This window comes from Myodes glareolus, chromosome 3 (genome assembly GCF_982192425.1).
Source record: "Myodes glareolus chromosome 3, mMyoGla1.1, whole genome shotgun sequence".
NCBI classification, from domain to species: Eukaryota; Metazoa; Chordata; class Mammalia; order Rodentia; family Cricetidae; genus Myodes; species Myodes glareolus.
In genome coordinates, this window is record NC_142028.1 from 11137792 (window position 1) to 11164477 (window position 26686).

A 26686-nucleotide genomic window follows, 5' to 3' on the forward strand; every position below is an offset into this window, starting at 1 on the left:
ATCGATCGACAGAATTAACCAGACCAGTTTAATACAAAAGATTTAATAATTGGGGAAAAGGAACACTTACACAACCAAGGATCCAACGAACACAGAAGCGCGGGACACACACACACATACACACACACACACACACACACACACACACACACACACAAAGAGGAGGGGCAAGCACAGTTGGATGCTTTTATCTTTACTTCTTGGCCTCAAGGGGCCACACCCTAAACAGAATGTAATTGGCTGAGCTTCCTCATCAGTCTGGGAGGATGACTATGCAGTCCCTGAGCAGAGCAGCTCTTCAGGAGCCCATTGGTAGAGAGTTTATTGTATTTCAAAGCACAGGGCTCAAGTAGATTAGACACAGAACACTAAGGGTGAAGGTGGCCTGGCTGCTGGTGAAGACGCATGAACAGGTTCAGTCACTGTTCTGTATGTGTGGGAAAGAAGAACTTCACTAAATGAAAAGGAAGTCCGTCCTCACCCAAGTCTCAGGATTTGGGGAGCTGCTGTTCCCATGTTCAGCTTGCCACCTTGTTATCATGAAGAGGAAACTATTTCAGACATGGCTATTAAATATTTACATGCAGACATGGGTATTTTCAGTTATTTGGTCAATATAAGCTGTTACGTATATTCCATAGTTCTGGAATTATAGGGTAAGGATTACTGTAAGTGCTGATGTCATATAAAGTATTCTCATTTTCTTCCAAGTTGTAAAAGTAGCTGTGTTTAAAAGCACATTTTTAAGAAGTGTTTTCTTACAAATTCATTTTAGATACCAATGTTCCCATTTCTATAGCCTTTTTCATTTTCGCCTTTCAGTCACTAAAAGAATTTGGAGCTTAGATTTCCCACAAGGGTCATGTGCTAAAGGCTGAGTCTGCAGCTTCAGAGACTGGACCTTGAAATGTAATTAGGTCAGTGGGGTTGGTCCTTTCTAGGGCATGTTAGGATATGAGCCTTCCCCTTCTGTCCTGCTTTTCTCCCTTCTGTCTGTCCTGGCAGCAACAATGTGTCCTGGCTCCTCAGCCCTGGTGGATTATGACTCCAAAGTCCCAAAGCAAAATCTGAGAGACCACAAGTGGGAATCACTGAAATAATCCTTAATCTATATTAGGCACTTGGTCAATAATGGAAAATGGACTTACACATAAAATTTTAATTTAATATACTGTTAATATACTACATAAAATGCAAAGCTTAGGGTATGGCTGAGGGTAAGAGTATTTGTCCAGGAAACATGCATGCATATGTGAATGGACACACATACACACACATGTATACACATACACAATACATGTTCATACATAGACATGCACACACATGAATAGATACATACATATGAACACATATATAAATAAATATATACATGCACACATATACATACATAAGTGCATATATACATATTTATGCATTTAGTCATATATACATATATTTATTCACATACATAGAATATACACACATTAACACATGCATAGACACACATGCTCACACATATACACATGCATTTATACACACATATAGAGACACACATGCACACATACATACTCGCATACACAGAGAAACATACACAAACATATGCATATATAGACATTTATATGCATATATACACATGTACACATACACATATATATATACATATATACATGGACACATGTATACACATACATACATGCATATACATAGGAAAAAACACACATATACACATAACACATTTAAAGACATACATACATGGACACATATATACACACATACACATGCACACATACAGATATGCATAAACACATATGCATATGCACATTTACACATACACAAATATACACACATACACGCACATATATGTGCACATGCAAGCACACACAAATGTGTGCACATATATCAGCACACTTGCAAATACACAAACACAAACAAAAACATACACACATACATATAAATGCACATGCACAGAGAAATTTATAATATTTGAATATATCCAAGTGTTGTTAAAATGACATCTACTTTTGGATCTATAATCTCACTAATTCTGCAGGAATTAATGCACAGTAGGTCTGACAGGCCATGTTAGGGATCATACGTAAAAGGCATACTAGATGCCTTCAAGTTAAAATTCTCAGTGTGGATCTCAATTCAGGTAAAGTGTAGTGTGCCCTCCCTCTGGCCTTAGTCTTTTTCTAAGAACAGGGGGTCATCCCAACTCACTCTTAGTATTTACATTTAAGGTCATTCAAGTCTAGCCCTAAAGTGCTCAGCATTTAAGCATGAAAATCTGGTGTGTTCAAACCTCACTTCTCAGTAACTCTGGTTAGACCTCTGTCCTCTTGAACTCTATGAGTCCTTTTCGGCAAGTAACTCCTCTGAGGAACCATGGAGCCTGCAGGAGAGGAATCTAACCTGGGCACAGGTGCTTCATGCGGCTTTATGCTGGCACTGCGGTCTCTCCGCACTGGTGCAGGCTCCAAGGTGGGCAGACCTGTGGCAGAGGTGGTGGTTGTCCAAGTCGATGAGACTCTTCTCAGCAAGCCTGGGGGCAAACTTCTTCTCAGGCGCTGGAAGGAATATTCACTTTATCACAACCATATTGTAGACCATTTGCTTTTATGTAAAACAATGGAAAGAAGCAAGCAAAAGGGAACAGTTGACGAAACAGTACAGGCAGAATTTCGTCTATTACTATCCGGGAAAGCGAGACACGGAAGTTGAAATGAGGAAGACAGCGAGCAGCAAGCCAAGCCTGGTGTTCACTGGGAAGTCTCAGGTGAGGGACAGGAGCAAACTGGGCCACACAGCTACTACTGGGTTCCCAGCTCTACACGGGAAGGCGCTGCCTCAGTACTCAGAAATGGCAGGAAGGAAACCTTGGAAACTATGGAAAGACAAGCTCAGACCAAATCCTTCATGCCACACCTACCTTGGGAATGGCCAGTTTGTCTTTCTCCAAGCCCTCCTCAGAATCAGAGCAGGTATTCTCGTTGAAGGTTACAGTGGGGTTCAGCCTGGGCTTGTGGATGGCTTGGAAGGTGAGCTGGGTGCTGAGCAGGTTGCTTACGGCCCTCAGAGATGTGCACACATTCGGAGGCAGGGAAGGGTCTGCAAGGAGGTCGGTAATGAGGCCATGGGCCTCGCCCATCACGGCAATATCCACGGTGATGCTGGTTCCTGACTGAGACACGAAAACAGGAGATCAGGGATGGTGAAAGTCTGGAGGTGAATTGAGCTAATGCAGGCTTCCTGGCTGCAAAAGGAATAGTTGTCAAGGATGGAGGACACATTCATAAACCTGATATACAGGCAGCTGAGCCAAGGGGATCATGAGTTCTATTTAGTGAGACCCTGTCCTACGTCTGCACCCTATTAGAAATCAAAAGCAAATAAATTGAGCTATACATTTCAGAATAGCAAATTTCAGGTCACATTGCTGTTTTGATACTCAGTAAAATTTGTCATGGTTGATTTTGTGGGTCCACAGTTTCAAAAAAAAAGTTATACCTTTAGAAAATATATATTGGCCCATAAGAATCACAGAGAGAGGTTTGAGAGATATCTCACTGTTTGGGAGCATTTATTGTTCTTACAGGGTACCGACATGATAGCTCCTAAACACCTGTTACTCTGTTTCATTTGGTCTGGTGCCATCCTCTGACCTCTTACGAAACTTCATACAGGTGATGTATATCAGTGATTCTCAACCTTTCCAATGCTGCAACCTTAATACAGTTCCTCATGTTGTGGTGACGCCCAAGCAGAAAATGATTATCACTGGTACTTCACACCTGTAAGCCCGCTACTGTTATGAATTATAATGTAAATATCTGATATGCAGGATATCTGATGGGGTTCATGACACCACAAACTGTGAACCACTAGTGCACCTACAGCTATGCAGGCAAAACATTCACACACATCACATGAAAATAAAAATAAATAACTATTTTAAAAACCATTTCAAACGGTTATGCGTGTGATCTATTAATAGATTGCATATTGTATAATATTCAAACCAGGGTCAGCACATCTTGCCCCTAAATCACTCATCATTTTTCTGCATTGAAAATGCTCAAAGGTCTTCTGGCTTGGTAAGCCTCACAGGATATTCTCCTCTCCTACAGTCATCCCACTGTGCAACAGCAGGCAAGTGGCAGCTTCTTTCTCTGTCTGAGTCACATTTTTTCGATGTTAGAGTTTGAGGAGGAATGAGGCATATATAGTAAGACTAAAACACTCGGGCTGCATCTTACGACTATAGCATTTGCCTAGCTCTGGGCAAGTTTCACGCCAGTATCCTCACCATCCCGTGCCATAAAAACAAAATATTGAAAAAGGCAGAGAATTTGAGGGGAAAAGAGAACCATCAAGCAGTCCTCATGAAGAGTTCTCTATTATTAGTGGAAAATTTCATCTTGAAAGTAACATTAACAAATAAGAGAAATTAGCCTATAATACTCTTTTTTGTTGTATGCATGTCTTGGTTTTAAGTCAAGAAAATCAATGCCTGCCATCCCAGACAGGAGGCAGGAGTTTAAGGTCACTAAAAGGTTTTTTAGTTAGTTTAAGGCAAGTCTGTACTATGTGAAGTGGCCCTTGTCTTAAAAACAAAGAAATAAATCAAAACAAAATAAACTATTTTCTTCTCTAATCATTAAAATGTAAAATAATTGAACAAAATCACCTATCATTACCAAACTTTGCCAGACTTATGAAAAATAGCTAGGACCAAGTATTTACAAATGAATGTGAAAATTTAAGTGTGCTGCTAGTAGCTTTAGGATAATTACACATGTCATACAGATAAACGTTATTTATGACAACATTCACAAAAATACCACCAAATAGGGCTAGAACCTACTTTAGCAATACATATTATCAAGTTCATCTCATATACTTGTAGAAAAATCATCCAGGATATTTCTGTGCAATCGAAATTATTCTCTCCACCTATACTTTTCTGAGACACTAATAAGACGTGATAGTTTATATAAGAAATGTCTCCCACAAGTTCAGACTTCTAAACACTTGGTCCCCAGGTGGTGACTCTGTCTGGAGACATGCAGGCTGATGGCAGGAAGGACATTACTGGGGGCAGGCTTTGAGCAGTCACAGCTTCGCTTTGCCCCACTTCCCTTCTGCTCCCTCTGCTTCACGATGGCAGCTAAGGATGCCACCATGCCTCAACTGGCATGATAGATTTACACAGCTCTGAAGACATGAGCTAAATAAACTCTTTCCTTGATTAGTTGATTTTTGACATGATGTTTTGTCACAGAGACAGGAAAGCAAATGACACACATGCCCTAAGACATTGTACTGCTTTCATGAAAATTTGAAATTTTTAATTGAACTTTAAAGGACAAAATATTAAGATATTTGGAAAATGAAAAAAAAATCTCTCTCTCCAAAAAAAAGAAACACTATAAAAAATAAGGTTCACTATAATTAGGTTAGATTTTTTTTAAAAAAAATATATCATTGGTGAAGAGAATACCTAATAACTTTATCTAATTTTCTACTTTTATGTCTTAAATATTATTATTGCATTTATTTATGTGTATATTCATGTCCACGTATGTATTAAGTGTTGTGTGTGTTGCATGTGTGGCATGTGGTGTGGGTGTGTACATGTGTGTGTGTGAATGTGTGGGGTATATGTGTGTCTGAGTATGTGCCTGCGAATGGTGTGCATGTGCACGTGTATATACGTATGTATGTATACATGGCATGTAGGTGCCATGACACAAATGTGGGAGTGCCAAAGAGCAATGTCCTGGAATCAGTCCTCTCCTATCATGTGAGAGGCAGGGATCGAACTCTGATTCTTTGGCTTGGCAGCAAGTAACTTAATACAGTGAGCTCTCTGGCCAGTCCCCGTTTGTTTATTTCAAATACAGCTTTTTAAAAATACAAGCCATGTATCACATTTATATTTAGAGAAAAATATCAAAATTTTATGAAGTATCTATAAGAAGAATAATGATTCACGCTTATAGGTCAGCGTTAATGCCATACAGTGGGTGCTGTGTTCATGTGGTACACCTTATTAAGCTGACTCAGTGGGCCATGAGAAACAAGAGATATGAAGTTGGGGGGCAGTGCATAGGGGGTAAGTGGTAGACCTAGGAGGAATTAGTAGGAGAACTGGGGAAGGTATATGATCAGAATACATTCAATGTGTGCATGGAATTCCCAAAGAACCGATTGAAAACACTGTAGATAAAGACTGTCGTTGATATAAACAGTAGGTGTCTTCATGGCATTTCCTATATACTGTATAGTTCTACAGCAAAGACCCTTATAAAAAAAGCTGGCAAAAAACAGCACAGTTCAACTGGGATCAGCAGAGGAGCCAACGTGAACACAATACGCTTGTTTGGCAAAAGGAAGCAGCAGCAAGAAGAAAAGAGTCCACATCATCACTGGCGTGAAGTCATGCTCAGCTTGACTGGCATTCGAGTTTAAGAACATTATCATAAAAGAGTTAAAAGCTGCATTGTGCACAAGAACTTATCACTACCCTGTTGGCTCAAAGACCTAAGGATGCCACTGAAGCATGAAATGTAAGACTAACAATCAAAATTGATTTCCCTGAACCTGCCAAGAGTAACCACACATGAGACACTGAGAGGTACCCTGGCTGCTGTGCCAAGAAACAGCAGACAAACTGTAAAGCCATTTGCATGTTCATGGAGTAACTGTTAACGAATTTCAGGCATTGGGACTTCCATCATTGAGATGGTGTTTTTAAATTATGGAAAATGTAGAAAAACTGCATGATTTACTCAAAGGGTATTTTCATGTTTGTTCAATGAGAAAATAATTAAATTTCTAAGTATTTCAATAATAGTGATACGTTTCATCTGGCTGGTAAAAATGTTTGACAATAATAACAATAAACACTAAGATCAGGCTGATGCAAAGACCTCTCAGAGGAGAAGTTTTAAACTATCAAGCTGAGTTCACCATCAGCATAGTAACCAGCTACAGTAGCCCCAGACCTCAAAGGGTCTGTGAAGGTAGATGATTAAACAAAGCTTAAAACAAACAAATAAATAAAAAGGTCCCAAGCACAACATAAAACATTAAAACATTCTAACTCCTACTCCCCTTAGAATGAAAACATCTATATTTAACATTCAGAAAACACAATTCTAGAAACACTGTTTAATGACAACTGAACTTGGAGCCCCACCTTTATAGAGAAGTCTGGTGTTTAATTAACTGCAATAAACAGTGGGAAAAAGTACAGTTGTAGACATCAAAGCAGAAACAATAGGTTCCCTTGGTGCACCCACGCCTTCAGTACCTCTCCTCACCTCCCTTCCTCTAGGAAGTTATGTAGACTTAACTTCTACACATTATCCATTAAAGTCTTGCCACTTATAAAATGAGACAATTGACTAGAGTTCTTATTGGCCATTCTATCATATTTTTTTTCTATGAGACATATACACATGCAGAAAAGAGAAGTTAGTTATTTGTATGGTATTTTGACATCATATTACTTTATGTGTGTGCATGCTCACGTGTATGTGCGTGTACATATATGTATGTGTATTCTTGAAGATGTTGCTTCATGTCTTCCTCCAACACTCCACGTACCATATATGGAAACACATTCTCTCAATAGAACCCAGCACTTGCTGACTTAGCTACCTTACTTAGTCAGGGTTCTTCTAGCTCAGCCTTCATGCCTTTCTGGCATTTGCCTGCATGCAGGATATCCAAGCTGCAGTCTGTATACTTGAGTGTGAAGCATTTTTCCCACCGACCCATTTCTCCAGCATCTGACATTTTAATGTTAAAACTATTTTACAAACAGTAAAATTCTTGCTCTCCTAACTGCTGATCTCACCACAGCTCTTCTATGTTACAAATCATCATGACATCACTCATTAGTCTTTTCCTTTGCCTAACGTACATGGAGTCTTGCAGGGAACAGACGCCTGTCTGGAACTTTCACAACTCTTTTCTCCCAATAGTCAATGTGCACTGTGATCAAAGTTCAGTTTGCTGGTTCCCAGGACTGTTTAGGCCAGATTACAGTTATCACAGTACATATGGAAATAAGATATCACCAAATCAATGACCAGTGTGGCAATGGAATCCATTTCCTTAGAAACTAACAGACTCGTTTTGTGGAGTGGCGCAGATTTTGCATAGAGACTTCATGAAGGAAGATTTTCATTGAATTAAGCCCTTCAAAAGTTCAAATAGAAAACTGTGACATACTTGAAGGACTTTCCACTACGATGTTCCCAATTTCCTAATTCATTTCCACTATAAAGGAACTGAAATTGGCAGTCATCCATAGTATGGCTTTTTGGGACTAAAGAGAGGCAACTTGGAGTTACAATCCACACAGGGGATATAACCTCAGAAAAGAGGAATTTTTGGTAGCTCATCAAAAGATGTGGGAAAGCTTGCCTGCTTACATCCTAAGTGAAAATACTAGAGATATGGAAAATTTATGCAATACTTTATGATTTTTCTGCTTGAAAGGCTTTCAACCTCTGGTCCTAATTACGGCAGCCAGCAGAGCTTCTGTTTTTAACCCAACATTGCCTTTTGGGTGAAATGTGGATGACAAGATAGCTATGACAACCTCTTCCTTATGATTCCGAGAGCAGGAGATAAAATGTAGAGATCATTCAAAAATAAGCATCACGGAGTGTCTAGGGGTGCCAAGGGGTGCTGCTTCCAAGGGAGGGGAGCAGATAATTGTCCTATTCAGCTATGACATCTGTGACAATCACCAAGAGGGCACAAAGGCTCCATAGCTGTACAACAGTGGCATACATGCTTTTATAAATATCAGTAGTATTTTTATCAGATCCAAGACCCATTCATTGAGAGGGGGGTAAGGGAAAGTAAAAAGGAGAGAGAAAGAGACAGGGAGAGGGAGGGAGGGGAAAAGGAGGGAGGAAGGGAGGGTGGCAAAGAGGCAAAGAGGGAAGGAAGGAGAGAGAGAGAGAGAGAGAGAGAGAGAGAGAGAGAGAGAGAGAGAGAGAGAGAGATCATGCTTGATACTGGAGACCTGGCCAATTCTCCAGAATTAGTAGATTCATAGATCTTAGAAGAGGACCTACATCTGACACCTTACTAAATCAGCATGACTCCTAACTGTAAATATTTATTCTTATGCCCAGAGATACATATAATTCTTACCCTTCATCAAAGAAATGTCTCTTTGCAATAGATGGAGGCCATTACATGACTGGTCAAAATGCATCGGTGGAGTCTTTACAGAAAATCATAACTGGTCAAAATGCAGATACCAAATGATTATGGGGTATACAGCCCCAATCACTACACCTATAATATAACTCCTGCACCTAAGGGTCAAGGAACATCACAATAGAAGGGATAGATAGATTGTAAGAGAAGGGGGCAAGAAAATCTACTGTGAGATTGCATCTCCTAGAAAAGGTAGGCAAGATTCACCAAGGATACCCCAGGCAATATGGGTGTCTTAAAAAGTGTACCAATAGACACGATAATAAGGAAGAAGGAGATAGCACAAGGACCTACCCTAGACAGACAACTAAGGGACGCTGAAAGACTGAAAAATAATCTCCCCAGATAAGAGATGTCCCCAACCCTATTGGCTGTCCAGCGCTATGTGATTGGCCTAGAAATCATTTCTATACAAGTGTCATCATATGGATGGAGGAGGTTGTGTTTATGTATTTTTAGTGCTTTTTATTGAGCTAGATATTTTCTCTGTTTCCCTCCCTTTCTCCCCCACATTTTTCTACCCTGTCCCATGATCCCCATGTTACCTATTTACTCAGGACATCTTATATTTTTCTTTTTCCCGTGTAGGTTGGATCCATGTATGTCTCTTTTAAGGCCCTCTTTATTGTCTGGGGTTGAGAATTGTAGGCTGGTTTTCCTTGCTTTTTATCTAAAAGCCACTTATGAGTGAGTACATATTATATTTGTATTTTTCCGGGTCTGGGTTACCTAATTCAATATGGTGTTTCTAGAGCCATTCATTTGCCTGCAAATTTCAAGATGTCATATTTTTCTGCTATGTAGTACTCCATTGTGTAAATGCACCACATTTTTTTTTTATCTATTCTTTGGTCGAGGGGCATTTAGGTTTTGTCCAGATTCTAGTTATTACAAACAATGCTGCCATGAACACAGAAGAACGCATGTCCTTGTGGTGTGATTGAGCATTCTTTGGGTATATATACAAAAGTGATATTGCTGGGTCTTGAGGTAGACTGTTTTCTAATCTGTTTCCTAATTTTCTGGGAAATCATCATACTGATTTCCAAAGTGACTGTACAGTGTGTACTCCCATCAGCAATGGAGAAAAGTTCCCTTAATTCAACATCCTCTCCAGCATAGGCTATCATCAGTGTTTTTGGTCTTGGCCATTCTGACAGGTTTAAGATGTAATCTTAGAGTTGTTTTGATTTGCATTTCTCTGATGGCTAAGGATGTTGAGTATTTCCTTAAGTGTCTTTCAGTCATTTTAGATTCCACTGTTGAGAGTTCTCTGTTTAGGTCTGAACCCCTTTTTTATTGGGTAATTTGTTGGTTTGATGATCAGTGTCTTGAGTTCTTTGTATATTTTGGAGACTAGTCCTCTATCCGATGTGGGGTTGGTGAAGATGTGTTTAAGGAGTATGTATACATGAATATAAGTATGTATATAATAATTAAAAAGTCTGAGGGAGAAAGGGGGTGCAGGAGAAGTATTGGAGGAAGGAAAAGGAAGGGAAAATGTCGTTATATTTTAATTTCAAAAAATTTAAAAAGTAGATAGCATAATAATAATAATAATAATAATTCAGCAGCAACACTGGGGGACACACAGGTTCCAGTGCAGGCCTCACTATATGTGAACTCTGTGTGAAGAGTTAGAAATCAAGGATATCAAGAGTTGGTCTAAAAGATAAGACATTTTATTTATTCATTGGTTCCAAAGAACTATTTTATGGGGTCATGGGAGACATAGAAAGTAAGGTCATGCTGCTTGAGTCCGAGTTTTAGATCCACTAATGTGCACATACGCAAATCTATTTCTCTCTAGAACCCTTGTTTTCTTAGCTCTAAAACAGACTTACTAATATCACCCATTTGTTGATGATTAAGCAAAACTATGTGTAGGAGGGTCAACAAAGTCTCAGGAAGGTAAATATAGGAATGTAAAATCACGGGTGCATATTGTATGAGAGAAGACGTGAAGATGAACAAATGTGACTAGAGGGAGTTGGAAGAAAGGGAGGGGCCAGAGAAAATGGGGAATAAATATGATGAAAAGTATATCCTTGTAGGAAAACCTTTTTAGATACCCACACACCATGTACAGTGAATATATTAAAAGAAAATTAGAGATAATAAAGAATGCAAGTCGACACTTAGCCTGGCGTACACGCTTAATAAATACTGCATATTACCAAACTGAAAATGATCCTATGTGTAAAGAAAGAATCATAAACATGGACATCTTTGTCACTTGTGCTGGGTATTTTTCTCTTTCTCTCAACAAGTGTGTGTGTGTGTGTGTGTGTGTATACACTTGACATGTATATATGTCTGTAGAACTCAGAAGATGGTGCTGAGATCTCCCGGAGCTGAAGCTACATGCAATCATGAGCCACCCAATGTGGGTGCTAGGCACTGAACTCAAATCCTCTGCCAGAACAAGTCAGAGATTTTAAGTGCTGAATCATCTCCCCTGTGTTGTCAGAAGATTTCGCTACCAACAAAACTAAAGCAATAAAATCAGAACTTCTAATATTTTCATGTCTTACTTTAGACAAAAATAGTTATGAACTGTATATTCCCTACACCCAAATGATCCATAACAGATCTGAGACTAATTTTTGGCTGTTGAAAAGTAATTGTACAAAAATCCTGGTTTCAGTTAATGTGGTCTATTGCACTGGTGTGATTTACAACATACCCTGAAAAGAATTCTAAGAGCAGGCATCTGAGTTCCTTTGTTAGAATTATTTTCCTTTTCTTTCTCTTTAGTCATCTTGGGAGGCACCCTTGGAGACAAGCGCAGCTTGGGAGAATATTCTCAGGACAGAGAGGGAGCAGGGCAAAGAGATGGATAAACAGTATAAGAGATGTCACATAAAGAGGAGAGTCTCAGGGACTTTCTTACACGATGTTGGTCTTAAACCCTGAGAACAGATACTGGGTGTCCACTGGGAGACTATAGCCTTCTAAATTTCTACAGAATGATATGCCATTCCATCACTTCCAAATCTTTTCCTGAGAGGCTGTCTTTGTTACCAGAAAATATTATTTTGGTCTTTAATATGCTAAATTATTCTAGAACACGAGCTGGACACCATTAGACATGATTTTTGACATATGCTGGGCTCTGACCTCAGAGCCAGAAAAACTGCATATGTGTTTATACTTTCATAGGGCCCATTTATAATTTTAGACTTGAAATTGTCTGGGAAATTTTTAAAAAATGAAATCATGTGAAAATTCTGCAGTAAGCCACTGTAGGCTGAACCTTGGCAAAAGGCCACCCCAAGGAAACAGATGTTTGCTTATTTTAATTTTCTGGCAGGGAATAAGCATTCATATTTGAAGTCTCTCCTTAAGATAACATACATACATGTACAGTACAGTAGAAGAGGACCTATAGAGCCCTGAATCAAATAATTTTTCCAATAACATTCCTGTTGGAAGGTCCATTATGAGAGGTCAGAAACAGCAAATGCCAGCAATTACTGTAATCCACAACTTCCTTCTCTTTTGATGTTCTGAGAACATTCCATGTCATCAAATGGGAAGCAGTATGTGGCCCAATGTCCTTTTGTACTTCCAGAAAAATCTATCTGCAAACAATTGATACCTTGTCCAAATATTCTCTGTTTATATTTTCAATTAAAGTACCCTCCAGACTCTAGTAACTTTACCCAACAACCCAAAATTAATAATCACATTAGAAAGGAAGCTACTTTATTATTTAGAAAATGAAACATCTTATTGGTCATTTATTTATTGACTATTTTGTATGCCCTTATATTGTTGAAAAGATAATCTTAGGCTTAACCTTCAGATTTGTTCTCTCTCTTCCCAGTTAGAAAAGATGAGATGGGTAGCAGAGATATGTGGGAATCTGACGATGAGTTATTAATGTGATCGCTCATACCAGTGAGTGTGGAAAGACTTAGAAAATACAAATTGCTGTATGAGTTAAAAAACACTGTTTTTGTCAGTGGGAGAAACACAAAATGGGGAATGTCTGTGTCCTTCATGAGTTCAGATTTTTAAATATTTTAGGAACAATTATCTCTGAGTTTGAAGTCATCTTTGGTCTGTTAAATTTTATCAAAGCTTACTGAACTTGAAGCTGCTGTTTTCTAAGACTGAAAACAGAGGCAGTGCAGCAACAGAGGGCAGTGTTCCGCCTTGGAAAGGCCCTGCTGCCTGTGCCACCACTTCTGGGAAGAGTGCAGTCCACTCATTAACATATGGACTTTCATTTGTTTTCTTTACACACAACAAAAACATATAAATCATGAGATAACTGGTGGAATTTAATAAAAAGGAAATCATGTATATCACTGTTAAAGTGAAATTATAAAAACATAATTAATATTTCCCCCAATTAAAAACATTTCATTTGTCACTTTTTAACATAATCCTTTATGGCAGTTCTGAGGATTGTACTTGGGGTCCTAAGCATGCTGAGCAAGTATTCCTAATAGGGAGTTACTAAACTGGAGCTCAGCTTCGGTCAGCCTCAGCTTTCCCAATTTTTATAAGGTATACTAAAAGCGTGATCCATTATAATGCATAATTTAATTTTTCCACAGATAATTCTCTACTGTAGTTAAAGTATTTATAAAGCACATGTACATACACACATGCACACACATGCACACCTGAACACAGTTTTCTGAAACTTCATTAGTAATTACTCTATTCCCATTGATCATCACTAAATGCTTCCTGCCTCACGTGCATTGGCTCTTGCCTATTCTACAGATCTTCTCTGCTTCTCGTTCTAAAGGATCTTCCTGGGATCTTTTGATAAGGCACCTCTCATGATGATGCTGGTGCCTTCTGGGATGTCCCTTTACTTCATATGCTAGAAGCACAAAAACCCTAACAAACTTTTTAAGGCACCCCTTGTGAGAAGTCATGTATCTCTCATCATCTGCCTCTGTGTGTGCAAACTCTCTTCCTAGAAGCCATGCCTCTATCTCTGCTCATCTCTCACCTGTAGACTCTTTTTCATCTAAAAAGTCATTCATCCGTGATCATCTCTCAACAGTATGCACAGGCTATTTTCCAAGTCTCTTTAATATACTTTGTTTGTGTGATTATATAATTATATAAAACATATTTCTTCCTTTAGGGTTTAGACTATACAGCAAGGGCAATGGTAGACTTCATTTACAAGCTTAAACCTAGAGTTTAGAGTAGTACTAGAAATACCACATGCTCTAAACCCACAGAACAGTGTATTCTTTATTTCCATTTCTGTGCTCCACAACATGGAAAAAAAGTTATGGCATGCAATATGTCCCTGAAGAGAAATCACTATGTTAAGATAGCTTCCTGATAGGGCAATCAATCTTCTAGTGATGTTTCACATTATAAACAGATTTAAAAAAAAAAGAAAAAATATTTTGAGAAACTAGACCCACAAATGATATGAACAGCATGTTCTAGAATATGTGCTTTCTGGAAAGAAATAAAAGTCAATTTGAAGAAGTCATACCGATAAGGGAAACAACTTTCCAATGTTTTCCTATAATCCACTAATAAAGAAATAGCAGGTAAAGGATTAGTGTATATATCTACATGCCTTTTTTTTCTTTTTTTTTTTTAAAGAGAAAATCTGAGCAGGCCTGTAGGCAGAAAAAAATAGCTCTTTGGGTACAAATTTCACGGTGAACTTTGAACAGCTCAAGGGGAAAGTATGAGCGCAGAGAAGTTGGAGAACATAGAACACAACAGGAATAGAAGCCATAATCAAGACCTTCAGTTAACTTGCCAAACGTGAAGAAGAGCCCTTCAAGACAGTAGCATGAATATTATGTATGGAAAGAGAAGTTGGGTTGATGTTCCAGGCCGCAAAGCTGAGAAGGCTTCACCAAATCAGGAGCTCAAAGGAATGTACTTTTATGAGGCGCTTGGGGGTACATATCTCTGAAGAAATATGTGGTGTCAATGGGGTGTATAGTGCTCATGCTTGCATATAGACAAATGGATCTGGAAGACATAGATGTGTCCAGCAATGGCACTAGGCTACCATGGAAGTATAGTGAAGAGAAAGGATAAGCGACTGAGGGCAGGTTAAGATGAATACCAATGTCTATGAGCAAGGTAGAACTCATGAAACAATGTGATGGTCCAACCTCTTGAACTAAGAGTTTGTTATCAAGATTCTCTCTTTCTTTCTCCCTCTGCCTGCTCTTCTGAAGAGGCAGCTCCCTGCATCCTTTCTTCCCACCCCTGCTCTTTCCTCTGTCTCTCTGGCCCTCTCTCTCTTTCTTTCTCTCTTCTCTTCCATATCTTTTTCCCTCCCATACCTTCCCAATACTCACCAAATAAACTCTCCATACATGCCCCTCAAAAGAGTTTGTTATACAAACAGCCAAGGAAATAAAATGTATTTGTCAAGAATGAAAGATCAGCACTGACAAGATTGAGATAAATGACTGAGATACCAGTGGTTTCTGAAAAACATCCCTTAGTGTGGTGTCTAAGAGGAGGCTGTAGAGGGAGGGTTTCATTAAAGTGTAGAGCCTACCAACCACTCCTCAGTAAGTTGAGCAATAGAAGACAAGTCAGAATTGAAGATGATACAGACATATCCCGTGGAGGCTAGACAAGAGATGAAGAAGATGTAAGTATCCTTTACATCTTTACATAGAGTTAGGGCTTTAGTTACTCTACAAATCAGGCTGTGAATTCTCAGCTTAGAATGTGGGATGGAAAATCCTGACATAGAAGACAAGAAAGGGCTTGAGAATGAGAAGACATTCTCAGGCACCACTGAAACCTACTTAAAGTTACCAGTCATGACACTTCACACGAAAGGACAACAAGCATAGTAATCATAGTGCTTCCGTACTTCCCACTATAGCACCCCTGGGCATCACTGTCAACATATTAAGAGAGATGTGAACATCAGTGTTCACTGCAGCACTGCTCACAAAAGTTAAGCTATGGAAACAACCTAGGTGTCCAATGATGGGAATAGATAAACACAAAGTGATATGTTTGTATACATATACATATACAGGAGAATTTTCTTTCATCATAAGGAAGAACAAAAAAATGTCTTTTGCAGAAAAATTGATGTAGTTGGAGATAATCATTTTTAGCAAATTATGTCAGTCTCAGAAAAATATCATCTTTTTCTTCTCACTTATGTTTTCTAGGTTTTACATAGATACACAAAATCATATATATATATATTTTGTATATATATCATATATCATATATATCATATATATCATATATATATGTATAAACATGACATGAAGTAGTAAGTGAAAATACAGAAGAACAATAGTGAATAATGAATTGGGAAGGAATAAAAAATGAGGAAGGTTTAGAAGACACAGGGTGATATGTTCAAGAATATTATATACTTGTATGACAATGATATTCTGTAACATAACCCTATATACAATGAGATTATGCTAATGAAAACAAAAATTGTAAAGAGTATAGGGAAATGCCTCAGAGTTAATAACACGTATGGTTATTGTGGAAGGTTTCTTCATAGCACCCATGTTGGGCTGCTCACAATGATCTGTAACTATAATTCTAGTGAATCCAACACCTTCTTTTGGCTTCTGCCAACATATTCATTTATGTGATCATACCCTTATACAGACACTTATATGTACACATGATTAAAATAAACCAAATATTTTTAAAAATAAAAAGCAAAAGCAAGAAGAACATGACTAAAGTCTGGCAGGGATGAAGAAAGATGACAAGCCACCCGTGCAGGAGCTCTGGTGAGGTGGAAGAGAAGGTTGACTGAAGAACTGGCGAGAAGCACAGCAGAAAAACTGGGAAGAAACATGAGAGCAGGATGCAAACTGCACAAGAAAAATACGCGCTTGCTTTCACAGATCTGTCTACTAAGCATTGAAGACTTCTGCTTTTTATTATCAGAAAATCAGCTTCAAAGCAAATTAAGAACCCAGACTTCAAAAGCCCAAGAACAAAACCCCATAGTTTTCTAATTCTACACGTTGGTAATTAAGTGATGTATGGTGTCTTATCAGGAAAATGACATAACCAAATACAACCCAGGATTTGAGGAAGACAGCGCTTCCAAGGCTTCAAGATCATTATGAGAGTTTGGATGAGAAATATCCCTCAAGGGCCTGGGTATCTAAATACTTGGTCCAGTTGGTGCTCTCTGGGGGAGGCTGAGCAAGTGCAGTTTTGCTGGATGATATGCACCACTGGGGGCAGACTTTAAGACTGAGAAACATCTCACTGTATTTTCAATTTGCTCTCTTCTTACACTTGGGTTTGAACATGTGGACATTCAGCCTCCTGCTCCACCCATGTCTGCTGCTTGCTTGACTTGCTGTCCTGCTACAATGGACTTCAATGCCTCCAGAAACATAAGGCTAAAAATCTCATTCTTCTATGAGTTGTCTAGGTCATGCTTTCTGTTTGTTTGTTTTTGTGTTTTGTTTTTTTAAAGACAAAACCAGAAAAGTAATTAAGATAAACACCAAGCATGAGCAGCCATGACACTTTCAACCCTGATGAAAGGAGATATATTGTAAAGTTGACATCAAGGTAAACCCATGGTACCCAGGAACCTATTAAATATGGGGACATGGGAAACTCAATTTATTCTTCTCTGTCAATAATATTTTGTCAGTTCTGTTTTCTAGAAATATTTTCAGGAGTCAAAAGCCTCACAAAGAAATGTGTGAATAAGTCACTCATGAGCATACAAAAATCCATATTAATTCTGACCAACTGTCTCAATAAAATTTTCTCTTTTGAGATAAAAAGGATAAAATAGTTAAGGGTGGCCAATGTTCTCAATGCTCTAGTACAATGAAAGCACTTCAAAAATATTTCAACAATGTATTAAAAGCAATCAATTCCATTTTAACAATTAACAAAATACACTTTGCATTAAGAAGAAAGTTTTCCAAATTTATAATGAGATCACATTTCAAAGCACATGAATAACAAATGTTTTGAACCCAGAATTGTTTTTCCAACAAAATTTTGTTTTAAATGATGTTGAAGAAACTTGTGCAATCCCACAATGAAAACAGTAGTTTTTTTTCCTTTCTGTCCTTCCTTCTCCACCTCTTTTCATCCCTTTCTTTCTTTCATTTCTTCATCCCTTCCTTCTTCCTTTTCTCTTTATCCTCTTCTTAATACAAAAAAATGAGATAGGCAAATAAAGAGAAAGAAAAAGAAAAGTGAAAGAACAGAAGAAGTTTGGATACCTTTGATCTTTTCTCAACTTGACAAAATGTGACTCCCAGTTCTGAATATGTCACTACAAAGAGAATGGCTTATTACTTTCAAAGCTTAAAATTTGTGTAAGACAAGATAAGCAACGTGTATACAGTTAGTGATGTTGTTCCTTACCTGTTGTGTGATGGTCATAAGGCTGTACTATCTGCCTACACTGGGAATAATGTTTCTATGTACAGTTACCGGTCATAGCTGATAGAAAATTATCTTTGCCAATTCATTCCATGCTTTTGGTACACTCTTCTAATTAATCTTCCTGAGCTTCAGCTCTACTTATCAACCTGTGAGCGTCATCACCAAACTCCAAGATTTCACAGTATCCTCCCTTCCTTCACATTCTCTTTGTAAATGTCAAAATTCCATGCACAAAGCCATAAAAAACCTTTTCTTATTAATGCCTCTTCATTGGAAAAAAGCAACATTTGCCTGGCATGATGGTTCCCATCTGTACTGCTAGGCTGAGGCAGGAGGATTGCCAGGAGGTAAGAGGCAAGGCTGAGGTTACATAGTGAGTTTCAGGTCATCCTGTGTGAAACCATCTCAAAACACCTAAGAAAGAAGGAAAGAAGGAAGACATTTTCTCTCTTCTTGTATTTCACTTTTAAGATAAATCTTCACACTACTCCCTCTTGGAAGCAAATATTTGTGTGCTTTGTGGAACTATCAGTGATTTTCTGAAGGCATTTGTCTTCATTTTATGTAGCAATGAAAATAGAATTTTATATGTCAGTCTACAAATCTGTGTCAAAGACTTTGGTTTAAGAGAATAGATTGAGTTAGAATTTTAAAATATTAAGAGACAATTAAAATATGATTATCTTCAAGTTGGAAGACCTCACTGGCTCAAAATAAAGTGAACAGGAAGAAATGGAATAGGATTCTTTGGGGGTTTTAGGGAGTATTTTACAAATGACTCCTGTCCCCCACTGTTATCAACAATGACTCACTGTGCAAAAGGAAATATCGGGGAAGTAAATAAGTCACTTGGTTATGATGGTGAGTCACTTAGGATTTATGTCACAGATTCCTTCTCTCCTCATGGACATAATTATTGGTTCAGTCACAAGCCCTGGTTATAGCAATAATGGTCGATTTAAGGGATATAGAGAGCCAATAGTATGGAGTGAGTCAGTACAAGATATTTAAAGCAGAAATAGCTACACAAAGAAGTGAAAATAGCTTCCAAAGGATCTTAAAAGATTAGTATCATAAAGGTTTAATAAAACTGATGATTGCAAGTATTCTTACACTGGATATCAGGATATAGGATATGGGAAAAAAAACTTTGAGTTCTTGTTGACTTCAGTTTTATTTTGTCTTAATGAAATGAGAACTAAAAGATTGTGTAAGCTCTTTCATTAAAATGTGAGCAAAGAACAAATAGAAAAAGCATTTGAAAGCAAAGTGATCAAAAGACAGGCAAGAAAATCCTTCGAGTCCTGACTTTAATGACAGATTAAAGACTGTGTAATTAAATATAGAGTAGGGGCTAGTTAAACTAAACTGTCTTCTGACTAGTTTCAATATTTCTAAAAAATTATTGCAAGTTACTGACTCATTTCTATTATCATTCTTACTCTATACTGGCTCAAAAGACAACAAGAACTTCTGATGTTCTCATCAACAGACTCTGTTGAGGGACTGCCTTATTCACTAATGGATTCAACCACCATCATATGAACCATAATAACATTTGGAAAGAAGGATAAATATGTCTAAAGACACTCAAAAGTGTGCTTGTTCTTAACCTGACTCAAAGTTTCTGCACTATTATACTGTATTAGTTACTTTTCTTTGCCATGATAAAATACCATGGCCAAGTCAATTTATGGAAGAAAAAGTTTATTTGGGCTTATGTTTCCAGAGGAATAAGAAAACATAGAGGCAAGCAACATGGTGAACAAAGTAGAAGCCTAAGAACTCAAGACTTCAGTGGCCATCAAGAATTACTAAGTGATTCCTCACTTCCAGTGACTTGTCTGTAAAGTCTCTCCCCCAGTGACATACTTCCTGCATCAAAGCTATATTTCCCAAGCTCCTCCAAACAATGATATCAACTGGGGACCAAGTATTTAAACACATGGAGCCTGTGGAGGAGATTTTCATCCAAGGCATCACAATATCTTTGTTACTTCTGCTGCTGTAATTAAATACTCTGACCGAAGAAACTTAAGCGACAAAGCACTCACAGTGTGAGGGGTGGGAACACATGGTGACAGGAGCTTATAGTAGATGGTCACATTGCAGTCACAGCCAGGAAGCAGAAATGAAAGCCAGTACTGGCTCATTTTCTCCATTTTACATGGCCCAAGATCCCTACCAAAGGAATGTTTTTGTCTATTATAAAGATAGATCACGCCAAATCAACTAACCTAATCAAGATAATCTCTTTCCATCATGCCCAGAGGCTAAACAGTTCCTAAGACGTGGAACAGTAGACTAATCTCATAGATGGTTCCAGCCTTTGTCTAATACTAATGATATTATTAGATTGATATCTAATAATAATGATGACTAATAACACTAGCCACCACCCACTAGGTTTATAATTGATTTGCTTTTTTCCCTTTAATTTGCATTCGTTTATTTGGTATATTGAGAATGTAGTGTTGTGGAGGGCAGAGGACAACTTGTGGGAGTAGGGTCTCTCCTTCTACTACGTGGGTTCCTGGGATTTAATTCAGGTCATCAGGTTTGGCAAAAAGTATGGTCAGTACCTTTACCCACCAAGCCATCTTACCAACCTACTACTGACATTCTATACTAATTATAATAATTAGAATCTTTAAGCCAGAGACTTAGCTAAAAATGAGTAAGACAACAAAATGTGAGCTCATGAGAAATGAAGCTTCTGGAAAAAAGAGATCCTGTCCCTTCAGCAGGAGGTGAGCTGCCTCCATCAGCCACAGATCGAGTCAGCATTAGGGGGAAACTGATGCGGTAGACAGTAGTACAGTGGAATTAAACAAAACAAAATGAAACAGTCTCTAGGCTCCTGTTGCTACTGTTTATATGCTAAATTCATTAACCCTTGGGGTTTCTAACTATGAAAAGAACATCCCTTTAATGCTATAGTTTGTTATAGCAAAGTTTTCTTTTTTATTTGTGGCTGAAAATACAACAATATAGCAAATAATTTTTTGCTACTGTTTTTTTTAACAGAAATATCCTTACTGACGAGCTAAGCATAAGAATAAAAGAAAGTACCTAGCTAGTAGTATTGTTACACTTCCATTTAAGAACTTGACATCAATTATAATCTTACAAAATTCAAAATGTTATGAGACAAAGAAAATAGGACCATCCTGCGTTCTGCAGAACCTATTATCCCATGCAGAGACAGGAGAATTAAAGGGCCTGGGTATGCCATCCTTTAACTCAGGCTTCAATTTAGCTTGATTAAGTGCTACAGATAGACAAGGCTATCACTTATGGGTTAGAGTATTCATGGACAAAATAACCTTTCTCCTTTTAAATATTAGCCTCCTCACTCTGAGCTTTTACTCTTGTTTTTTTCTATTAGAGATGTCATATTTTTATGTGAATTGCTCTTTGTGTTCGCTCTCTTCTCCTCTTCCCATTCTAAAACTGGTTACCATTTTGTTTAGCTACAAAAATTGTTCTTTGGTCCCACAAAGTCCTACCCATTTGAAAACATGTATTCTGTCAAAATCTGAAACGCCTTGAATCGGATCCCACTTCTCACAACTTCTCTATCAAATACAAGGGGCATCTTAACAAAAATGTCTAATGAGCAACGATCCTGGCTCAGCCTTTTCTTCTCCCTACAAGACTTTCTTCCTCCTCAGCCTTTCTGTTTTTCTTCCATCTCTCTCTGAGAAGAAACTATGCTTGGCTTGTTCCTCCTCCCTTGATTGACACAACTGTTTACACTTACTTCCCTTCCATCTCTCACCTGATATGGTCAGGAATCCCTTAACCTATAAGTCTAAAACCACCCATCGCTCCCTCCCATATCCCCTCTCAGCCAGCCAGGGCTATGTCCTATTCAATGTGACCAAAGAATATGTACTTCTTACAAGTCTTTCTTACACCACCTCCATCTTCTGAAGTATTTCCCTCTTGTATTGCCACTCTTAGCAAATGGCGTAGCCCTTGCCTAAACTCAGCATTGACTCTGACTCTTGTTTGTTTTGATTTTTATTCCTTGCTTTCTCAGTTCCAACATTAACATCAGATCAACCTAGGACTCTCAAAAATCCCTTCACCCCTGCCCTAAGTGAGCCAGTATTATTTCACACAAGGATTAACGGACCCTTTTCTTTCAGTTTCTTCCTGTCCCTACCTAGGTTTCTCCAAGTATAAAAACAGAATGTCCTGCCTTGCTACAGAATGGCTTTCCAATACTAGAAGACAAAGTTCAACTTCATGACATAGCATCAAGTGTATTAACCTTTAATGTTCCCCCAGTTATACCTCAATATACTCTATAAATATCTTGTCCCCAAATATGGCCTGTAATGGTTTTAATATGAAATGTCTCCCTTACATTCACGTGTAACACTTGATCCCCTGTTGGTGCTGTTGTATGGGAAGCTTGTGGAATCTCTATGGTATTGGGTCTAACTCAAGGATGTTTACTCCCGTGAACATTGAGGTGGGATATCCTGTTCCCACTTCCTGTCTCTTCTCTGCCTCCTGAATCTTGTCACGTGACCAACTGTCTCATGCTCCTTTTATATGCCCTCTACACTAGAGAGTGCTATACTTGTTCAAATTGTGATCAAAAACAAGCCCATCCTCCCCAAAGTTGCTCCTCTTTGGGAATTTGTTACAGAAACACTAATTAATTCCTACCCATAGCTCACATCCTGGCTCACTGTGCAACTAGAACGAGAAATTAATTTTTCTCTTAAGTGACATTCATAATCAAGCTTTAGAACACAGAATGCCTTAGCTTAATGCCCACATATACTACATCAATAATTTCAGCTTTGAACCTCTGTAGAACCCTGTTCAGGTATCTATTCATGGTGAATGAATGTAGTTGGTGACTACATTCCTTGTAAAATTGTAAAGGCTGATAACAGTAAGGACTGTTTTTTTTCATTTTTATAACCTCAGTGTTAAACATATTGTAGAAATGCCAAAAACAAACAAGCAAACAACAAAACAACAATTCACAGTGAATAGATTCTTGTGCTTTCTAACTCAATATTCTATTCTTAAAAATACTTCTTAAAACTATAGAAAATCGAGATTTTTTTTAAATTTACAGTGCTAGGGATTGACTCAGTTATCCCAATCAGTCAATACAGAGCTGTGTATTTAAACAAGACTCCCTTGCAGTTCTTAGAGCTTCAAAGTATCTTGTTACTTAGGCATCTGCCTGCAATAAACTCACAGTCCTCACATCAAGCATAGATTCTGGAGCAAAGCAGTCCCAAAGCAATATCACAGAGGCCAGTACTTGCATAACCACTGGACAGCCTCTGATATTCACCCACCTCTGACTGTGCATAACTCATTTTATGAATAGAACTCAACCAGAAGTATGCACTTCACCAAAAGAGGCCTTTGTACTGATGACACACCCAAATCACTGGAAAACATGAGGACAAAGGGAAAGACATGTGAGCAAGCAGAGACTGACTCATTGCAAACAGAGCAGTGTGATGCTGCAGGTTTTTTTTTTATTTTAAATACAGAATAATTGTATAAAGTTTTGGAATGACTTTGTACATATGAACCATCAATACCTTCAAAACATAACTCTGGAAACCCAGTCAACCTCTGTACCCTAAAGATAAGCATTACATTTGAGCATTCCACTGTAACAGCATACAAAGCAGTCTATCTGGTCTTAAAAAACAACATTCTTCAGGTTTGGGAATTTGAAAGCCAGCTCACATCAAAACTAACACCCATATGTAGATTAATTGGACTGCTTTTCTGCAATACAACTAAGCTGTCAATCAAACCATTGTGTTTCTGCTTGAGAGGATTCTTGTTTTCCATACTGAGATTGTTTAGCCATATTGAAAACTATGTCAGACGTTAAAAAAAATATTGCGACAAATGTTTTTCTAACTAGTGACTAATAACCGGCAATAGGAAGGAACAACTGGGAAGGGGTGATTTGTTTGAATGAAACTCAAAAGCTCCTCATAGGCAAAGGTGACTGTTCAGAAAAAGCAGACAAGTTTGACATTGAGAGGACATAAAAGAGAACATTAAAATTATTCAGTAAACTTTGTTCTGCAATCACACTCACAAAACACCAGATGTGAGGATCTTCTCTTTAGCCTATTGATCCACCAGGCCTGTCTATTTACTTTCCCAGATCCTTCTTCATTTCAGGGGCACCATCTCTTCTCTTCCTCTAATTCCCAGTCCTTATCGACTTCCACTAGCTATCACCCTACACCCTGTTTTCTCCCCTTCCATTCATATCCTAACACATCAATGTCAGGCTTTCAGCACTCCTTATCCTAACAATTCTTGCTGCTATTATTATTGTTAACTTATTTAATTTATTTTCGTGGTGTGTACATGACACAGTGCAAATGTACAGTCAGAGGATAACTTCTGAGAACCAATTTAGACCTCCTACCATGTGGACTCCAGGAATCAAACTCAGGCCACCAGACTTGATGGCAAGCACCTTTATGCACTGAACTATCTTGCTAACCCTTTCTTGATGTGGAATTACCCTCTGTATGCTGTGAATACCATTGATTAATAAAGAAGCTAGTTTGGTCTGATAGGGTAGATAGGCAGGGAAAACTAAACTGACTGCTGGGAGGAAGAGGTGGAGTCAAGGAGAAGCCATGGAGCTGCTGCCGGAGACAGACAGACTGAAACTTTGCTGGTAGGCTATGACCTTGGGATGATGCACAGATTAATGGAGATGGGTTAAATTAATATGTAAGAAATAGCCAATAAGAAGCTAGAGTTAATGGGCAAAGCAGTGTTTAAAATAATATAGTTTCTGTGTGATTATTTTAGGTCTAAGCTTCTGAGTGGCCAGGAAACAAACAAGCGACCTCCTAACAACGCTTACTGGTGCTTTTGAATCCAAATTATATATTTTTCACTGTATATTATGAAATTTCCTTATAGTACTTTAAAATAAAAGGGACATTCTTTTCTACAAATGTCTCTCCTTTCTCTAATCACCTGGCATCAAGTCTTTCTAGGTGTTTCCTTATGTCTGTGAAAGTTTCTTTCCTTGTTTCCCATCTGCAGTGATTTGAATGAAAATTGCCTGCATAGGCTCATATGTTTGAATACTTGGTTCCCAGTAGGTAGAACTGCTTGAGAAGGATCCGGAGGTATGGCCTCATAGGAGAAGATGTGATAATAGGGCAGGCTTTGAGGTTTGAAAAGCCCATGCTGTCTTAATAAGGGTTTCTATTGCCGTAAAGAGACAGCATGATCTTGGCAACTCTTACAAAGAAAACATTTAATAGAGGTAGCTGGCTTGCAGTTTCAGAAGTTCAGTCCACCATCTTCATGGCAGGGAGCATGGCTACATGTAGGCAGACAAGGTACTAGAGAAATTGCTGAGAGTCCTACATCTTGCAGGCAACAAGAAGTCAGCTGAGATGCTTGGTGGTATCCTGGGCATAGGAAACCTTAAAGCCCACCCCCACAGGGAAGCACTTCTTTCAACAAGCATAGCCACTGCAACAAAGCCACACCTCCTAATTCTGTCATTCCCTATGAGATTAGGGGAACCAATTACATTCAAACCACCATGCATTCTCAGCTCAACCTGACTCTCTCGCTGTCTCCTATCTGTGGATCATATGAAACTCTCAGCTGCTACTCTAGAGCCTTGCCTGCCTGCCTGCCTGCCTGCCTGCCTATCTGCTTCCATGCTTCCTGCCATGATGGTCATGGACTAGCCATTTGAAACCACAAGGAAGTCCCCAAGTCAATGCTTTCTTGTATGAGCTGCCTTCATCATGGTGTCTTTTCACAGCAAAAGAACAATAACTAAGACACCCACCTTAACATATCGGTCACTACCTCAGACCTTACTTCATAGTCTGCTGGTTTTGCTTTCTCAGACTCAAGACTTCTTCTAGATGAGCTTAAATGCCTTATCCTCCATGTCTCTATTCCAGAGCCTTGGACTCTGTAAATCTGTGGGCAAGATGGCACCATGGCTCCACCAAGCAATGCATCATGACTTATTTTAAGGGATTTACTTGATGGCTTTACTTGACTACAGTCACATCCCTGGGTTCTGGTT

General features: G+C 38.5%; 1 protein-coding gene across 1 annotated transcript in view; it reads right to left on the reverse strand.

Moving 5' to 3' along the window:
* Pde3a (phosphodiesterase 3A) overlaps positions 1 to 26686 on the reverse strand; it is a 289440-nt gene that overhangs the window by 56320 nt on the left and 206434 nt on the right. Inside the window, exons 3-4 of the mRNA XM_048432523.3 lie at positions 2909 to 3160; positions 2392 to 2546 (exon numbers count right to left, since the gene is read on the reverse strand). Of these exons, the coding sequence (XP_048288480.1) occupies positions 2392 to 2546; positions 2909 to 3160 (407 nt within the window). The remainder of the gene's footprint in view (positions 1 to 2391; positions 2547 to 2908; positions 3161 to 26686) is intronic.